At 38.7% G+C, this 7,374-nt stretch overlaps 1 protein-coding gene across 1 annotated transcript in view; it reads left to right on the forward strand.

The window, feature by feature from the left end:
- Positions 1 to 7,374, forward strand: part of MADD (MAP-kinase activating death domain) — a 61,507-nt gene that overhangs the window by 41,914 nt on the left and 12,219 nt on the right. Inside the window, exons 28-32 of the mRNA XM_009080094.1 lie at positions 1,303 to 1,413; positions 2,335 to 2,442; positions 2,527 to 2,691; positions 4,766 to 4,838; positions 6,667 to 6,773. Coding sequence (XP_009078342.1) covers positions 1,303 to 1,413; positions 2,335 to 2,442; positions 2,527 to 2,691; positions 4,766 to 4,838; positions 6,667 to 6,773 — 564 coding nt within the window. The remainder of the gene's footprint in view (positions 1 to 1,302; positions 1,414 to 2,334; positions 2,443 to 2,526; positions 2,692 to 4,765; positions 4,839 to 6,666; positions 6,774 to 7,374) is intronic.

Here is a 7,374-nt window from a genome sequence, read left to right on the forward strand (position 1 = left end):
TGAAAATAATCAGATTCCCTAGAAAACAGTTTCTTGGGAGAAAGGGATAAGGAGGCAAGCATGATTTTATACCTTTGAAAATTATATCTCTCTGTTATAGATGAAAAGAGGGAATAAAGGGCATCTGAGACTTGTGATAAAAATAATGTTTCTTTCAGTGCATCTTCAGAGATGCTCAAGAGGATGGGATACAGAACTGGGCAAAAGAAGGGTTATGGAGTGTTGTCTGTTTTTAGTGTTTGTTATTGTTGTGGTTATGTTTTATCCCCTGATTATCAGTTTTGGGATAAAAGGTGGTGGATCTAAAATTTGGTGTGTATTATATGTATGTAGGATACTTTTCACACAGGCACAGTGAAGGCCTTAAGAAGGCTGTACCAAGGTATCTCATCTTAGGGCAGCTTCTAGATGAAACTGCAAAATTGGAAGGCCTTCTGTTACTAGAGAGATAAATTCTTCTGAGCTAGCAAGGGAAGCATAGTCCTTCAAACCCAACACCTTGGTATTTTAATTTACTTAATTAATTTATAGCAGAGTCTAGTAGGTTTTACTTTTTAAAAATCTTGAAAATTACAGTGCTTTCTTTCAGGCATGAAGAAGCAGGTTGAGTTTGTTTTGTATGCTCTATAGCATTAAGGTCATAATGTCAATATGTTGAAAAACAATGTCTGATCCTGCTTGAAGTCAGCACTTAAGCATGAGTGTACTGTCTTGAAGCCTTTAGTGTTGATGGCTGGCATTCATAGTAGCTCTCTAAAATGACATGAGGCAGAAATATTTTGCTTCAGAGCTTCCCTGCAGCTCATCCTCTGCTGTTTGAAGACTCTCTGGGAAATGTTTGTTAGAGCCCTGGGTTTGTGACCAGGAAAGAGATTGTGAAAGAATGAGAATTCTGAAAGATACCATGTCGTGTTGAGGTATCCAAGGCTGACTGAATTAAGTCATTGCAGAGGAAGAGGTGGACAAACTAGCCTGGCCAGTGAGACTCATCACATAGGTGGCACCTTGGAGAACTGAAGCTTTTGGTGTCAGTAGTTGGAAGTGGTGGGTAGTGAAATTGCTGTTTGTGTGAACAGGTAGGCAGAAAATCTGTTGTGCACAGTATCACTTGCCCAGTATCTGGAAAAAGCAGGGTATGTGCAACTTCTTTATATACTGCTGGGCTAGAGAGGGCCTAGCATGACAACTGGATATCAGTTATGTTGCTGTCTTAGCAATGGAAACCTAGATATGATTGGGAGATAGGAGTTGCCTCCTGTGAATAGAGAAGAGTATGCAACTGTCTTTCTATCTGCTTTCTAGGTGAACAAGAATGATATTAGGAAAAAGGTGCGTCGTCTAATGGGAAAATCACATATTGGATTGGTGTACAGCCAGCAAATAAACGATACTCTAGACAAACTTGCCAATCTGGTAAGTAAAACTGTGGTGTATCTGTGGGATCTACAGTGAAGGAAATAAATTGCCTGAAAATTCTTCTCTGTGTTCTCTGCAGCACTAATTAAAAAATATTAAAAATAATTAAATTGAATCATTAAATACTGCCTTCACATGCATAGAATAAAGACTGTGATTGTATGACCCTGTTTATAATGTTATACAGTTATCAGTTAGAGCTGCAATACAAATATGTATAAACATGACACTTATGTAACACAGTCCTATGCAACCCCAATGTTTTCTTAATACCACTTGTGTGGGCAGGAACATTTATTATTACTATGACTGTAAGAAGTGTTTAGTTTTCTATCAGTTTCCATGTCATTTTAAGACTTGCTCCAATCTGTTTCTATACAAAACTGTTTCCACTATCACCTGTCATGCAGAATAAACCTTATGTCCTGTAATGCTTATTAAAAATATAGTCTAAAACTTCAGTTAATGAATGTAGCTAGCTTCTAACACAGCTGTCACCAGGGTGTACACAAGTTAGGCCCTTTGAAAGGTAATTTTAAAATGCATTTTTACATTTGGAACTCAGTTTTATGCATAGAAAAGGCACAAAATTATCTTATAACTAGTTGGGAAAAATCAGACCAGTTTACTGCAATGTTACTGGAACTCAGACACCTCACTATCCCATACCGTGTGTGGTACCAGCATGAATCTTGTTCTATTCTGTGATCACACTCCCAGCCACACTTGTTGGAACTAAACTTACTAGACTATCTTGCTTAAGGCTTTGTCCAAAATTACCCCAAATTAGCTGTGTTAAAAACACTTCATTCTCTCATTTGTTGAAAATGTTTCCTGTATCACCTAATGGGGTTTTTTAATAAATCAGGAGAAACTGGTTTCATAATTCATTAATGATTGCATGGGGTTTTTTTCTAGAATGGACGGGAGCTCCCTGTGAGACCCAGTGGCAGGGGCCCCATCAAGAAGCAGACGTTCGTAGTACATGCTGGGACAGACACAACAGGAGACATATTTTTCATGGAGGTAGAGACAAGAATAATACCAATGCAAATAATTGCATTCAATAAATAACATTAGAAATCTTATATAATTTTTTTGCGCTCTCAGGTATGTGATGATTGTATTGTGTTGAGAAGCAACATTGGGACTGTGTATGAACGCTGGTGGTATGAGAAGCTCATCAACATGACTTACTGTCCCAAAACGAAGGTGCTGTGCCTCTGGCGCAGGAATGGTCAGGAGACACAACTGAACAAGTTCTACACAAAGAAGGTACACATCTTGTTCAACATACACAATACTGCGGGGATCATTGCACAGAAAAAAAAAGTCCTTCGTGTGTCATATTGCATGTTTTATCAAAAAATAACACTCTCTTTCCAGCACTGGTTACTGAACTGCAATGGCTGTTTAGCAGCACTGATATCTGAAGCTGGCATTATGCCTTGTCATTTACATGAAGACAGTAGCACATCAGAAAGTAATTTAACAAATGACATATGTGACTTTTTCTTGTTTCTTTTGGATTAGAAGCAGGAAAGCATCAGTATTACTAAATATTGTGTGAGCTTGCAGGCTTATGAGGGTAGTAACCTGTCCTGGCTAACCAGGTCTGGTGTTTTCTTCCAGAGAGGGCACAAATTTTTGCTAGTCTTCCTTTCATCACTGACATACCTATAGAAGCTTTTCTTGTTGCCCTTTACATCCCTGGTCAGGTTTAATTCCATCAGGGCTTTAGCTTTCCTAACCTAATTGCTCGCTGCTCCGATAATCTCTCTAGACTCCTCCCAGGCTACCTGTCCTTGCTTTCTGTCAGCTTCCTTCTTGTGTTTGTCCAGGAGCATCTTGTTCATCCACACAGGCCTTCTTGGCTCTTTTGCCTGCCTTCCTGTTTGCTGGGATGCCTCGTTCCTGAGCTTGGAGGAGGTGATCCTTGAATATTAACTGGCTTTCTTGGGCCTCTCTCTCCTCCAGCACTTTATCCCGTGGTACTCTCTCAAGCAGATCCCTGAAGAGGTCAGGGTCTACTCTCCTGAAGTCCAGGACAGTGAACTTGCTGTGTGCCTTCCTTGCTGCCCCAAGGGTCTCAGGGTCCACTCGTGGTCACTGCAGCCCAGACTGCCCTTGTGCTTCATCTTCCCCACCAGGGTTGATGAGAACAAGGTTCAGCATAGCACCTCTCCTCATTGGCTCCTCTGTCACTTGGAGAAGGCCGTTATCATCAACATATTCCAGGAACCTCCTGGATTGCTTATTCCCTGCTGTGTTGTTCCTCCAACAGATACTGTCCCCCACGAGGACCAGGGCTTGTGAATGACAAGCTGCTCCTGTCTATAGAGGGCCTCCTCTGCTTGGTTTTCTTGGTCAGATGGCCTTGTAACAGACTCCTTCTATAATATCACCTGTCCCTACCCTCCATTTAATCCTGACTCATGAGCTCTTCTTGAGCTCCTCATCCATGCCCAGGCTATGCACTCCAGTTGGTTATTGACATAGAGGGCCATGGCAAACATAGTAGCAAAACCAAACGAACAAAAGTAGACAAAGGTTTTCTCCATGGACCTGTGTTTGATTTTTATTCTGTATATGCCTACATTCTCTACTAATATGAAAGCCCTTTTCTTATACTTATGATTAATTACAATGCTAAAGAAATAGCTTAAACCTATTGGGAAAATTCCAGTAACTCTTAGAACTCTGGTAACTCCTACAAAATGACCAGAAAACTAAAGTAAAGGTTTGTAAATGCAAGTAGTATGTTGAAATGTTATTATATTTGAGATTATAAAAGGATTACATTTCTGCTTTAAAAAAAAATTGACATAGACCAAATCATGATAATGCAGGTGTGGATACAAAGGGAAGAAGGAGAAAAGCAGTGTGCTATAGAAGTTACTTGGAAAATTAATTGCTTGTATCCTGGGCTAAGGATAGAAAATTGTCTTAAATGTGGCTCAGAGATTATGGCCATAAGAATATGAATAGCAAAAAAGATAGATCACGTGTGCATGTCCATGGCATTGCTGGAAACTGAAAGAAAGGGAGGGATATTGTTTTGAGGCTTTTTCTACAGTAGGAAACTGAGTATACTTGTTTAGAATGTGCTAAGCTGTGAACTCTTCAATAGCTTGTGTGATGAAATCCTATGAAATAATTTCTCTATCAGCTTGAAAACTAAATATAAAAAACAACTAGTAATTAGGTGTGCTTGAACTTTTATAGGCTTTTTGTCCTTATGCACCACATGAGGCTTGTTCTGTTCGTACAATCTTAGAATCCACAGTTCTTTTCCGTCTCGTGATAATTTGGAGAAATAAAGTTGTATTACTCTTCTTGTATCTGTTAGTGTCGGGAGCTGTACTACTGTGTAAAGGACAGCATGGAGCGAGCAGCAGCAAGACAGCAAAGCATTAAACCAGGTACAAGATTTTGCTTGTTGGGAACATTTGTTGTTTAATCTGCAATGAACAATTTTTATTTATTAATAATTTCTCTGGACCTAATCTCCTTTTACTTGGAAATCTGTGGTAACTTTGTACATGCATGTGCACTGTTATCATTAGCTTGCCCCCTTTACCTCACTCTCAATACAGACACAACCGAAACACCTGTGTAGAGAAGAGTTACATGTAAGGAGGAGGAGCTGCCAGTAAAATGATAACCTAAAAAGACTATGAATCACCAGCTTCACTTCCTCTTCGTGGTTGGCTAACCACTCCTTATATTTCTGATTGAGACATAGAACTGTGTTGTTTACTTCATGTTGACAATGGAAACTAATAAATATGCTTGTGTTAGTGAATCTACAGTGACGAATCTGCAGCTTTCTGCAGATTTTTGTGCAGAAGCTTTTTCTATATTGAAATGCCTCATACTGGGGCAGGTCAAAAGGTGCAGTTATATCAGTATCCTTTCTTTCTTAGTTTTGCAACATCAGCTGAGACAGGATAGTAAAATTATACTGGTAAATTTTTTTCATGGCCAACATGCCTTTCCTTTTCCTGTTGAGTCAAAAAAAACCTTAGAAAAGTGGATTTGCAGTTTTGGAAAATGGAGTTCTTGGGAAGGCAATTTTCTATTTTTTCTTACTCCCCAGAGAGGAGCCGGAACTGTATGTACCTGAGTAACAAACATAAAGGTGGCTTATTTTATGCCTTCCTAAGATGGTTGTTTCTCCTTTGCTGGAATCTGTTTGCAGGTTCAGAGTAATGTCACCATGGTTTTATGTTCTCAAGTTTGATTTCTGTTGCAACTTTTTTTTTTTAAAGTGGGTGCTAGGACTCTGGGCGCCATGCTTTGAGGTACAGGCCTATTTTAGGTGTGTCTTAATGCCAAATCTAAGGGATCTGCATTTGATACTCGTAACTGGCATCCACGTGACCAAGAAAATGACTTGTGTTTAAATCAAGCATCTTAACTGTTCAACCCGCAGCTAGCTGTGGGAGCTTGGAAAAGCTACTGTTTTCTTCTTCCTACCATTAATCTAGTTTGATTTGAGGATGGGGAGGAAGGACTGAACTTTCACTGGGGGTAGAGAAGACAAAAGTGTCTTCGAGAGCTACTTTATGTAGTATTAAAAATGTGTTGAAAAGTGTTTGAAATGTGTTGAATGCCATTCTCCAGAGCTCAGTGGTTCTGCACAAAGTAAAATTTTTCAAAAATCATTGTAAGAAAGCATTTTTATCTGAACTAAATAATGTGAAAGAAACTGGATGAAAAGTGTCACCTATTAATATCCTCTGTTAAATTGTCATTGACTTTTTAATTGCTGAAAGCATAAAAACACCACCATACAATGCAGTTCATAAATAAAAGCCTGGTTTGTGCTTGCTTATGTGTTTGTACTTAAGACTATGCTATCTGTGGTACTATGTGATTGCAGTGTCCTACCATGCAGAAATGAAATGTGACGTTTAAAAGAAACAAAACCCCAATAGGAACTACAATAAATAGAGACTGAACTGACAGTGATGTCTCTTCATGTAACCAGAATGAAATGTTTTACAATACCTAAAAGTCTAGTGCTCCTCAGAAGGCTGTCAGTAGTGAGTGGACTCACTGAAATGCTTCCTACTGTTCTTAGGAGTGTCCTTTTGTGATGTACCTGAAATGGAAGTTATGTCTTTACTGTTTTGTATTTCCTTCCACATATCATGACTTGGCTTATTGCTGTCTGAACTTTATCTGGATATTTATTTTTGCTTGTTTGGTTTTCTCCTTTTCTTTTCTTTTCTTTTACCATCACAGGCCCTGAGTTGGGTGGTGAGTTCCCTGTGCAGGATATGAAAACTGGTGAAGGAGGTTTGCTTCAGGTCACGCTGGAAGGAATTAATCTGAAATTTATGCACAGTCAGGTATGAGGGAAATCTGTGACAAGACTGTGAGCATGAAGCTTTTTGCAGCATGCCTGTATAGGTGTTTCCTCTTCCCAAAGGACAAGGGATAGCTTGATAGGGGTGAAAAAGTGTATGTATATTTACACTCAAAGACACAAGCCTATATAAATGTCTATATGTAAAAATACACTGAAATTGTTGATACATCTTCCAGCTTCTTGTTTCTGGTGGTCTGAATTGTCTAAGCACAAAGCAAATGGTAGCCTCTATTAAGGGACAGAGTCCTGATTGCATAAGCAGTCAGCCTTAAAGGTACAGTGTTTGAATATTGCAGGAAGAGAGGGCAACCTTCTACATCATATTTAATCTGTCTTACTTTAAAATTTTAAAAATCATCTGTAGAATTTAGTATGAAAATAAAATGGGAAACCAGCTCTTCACAAAAATAAGAAAAACATACTGATACCATTTTCCTTCAAAATAACAGATATTATGGGCATAGAGGAAACACAACCAGAATTGTCATTTCTTCTTTTGTCTGGATGTTGTTTCTGTTGCTTCCTTTGATTCTTGTTTTTTATTTTGCTTTATGTTTTTTTTTTTTTTGCATATGATATTA

This window comes from Acanthisitta chloris, unplaced genomic scaffold, assembly GCF_000695815.1.
Source record: "Acanthisitta chloris isolate BGI_N310 unplaced genomic scaffold, ASM69581v1 scaffold6440, whole genome shotgun sequence".
Taxonomy (NCBI): domain Eukaryota; kingdom Metazoa; phylum Chordata; class Aves; order Passeriformes; family Acanthisittidae; genus Acanthisitta; species Acanthisitta chloris.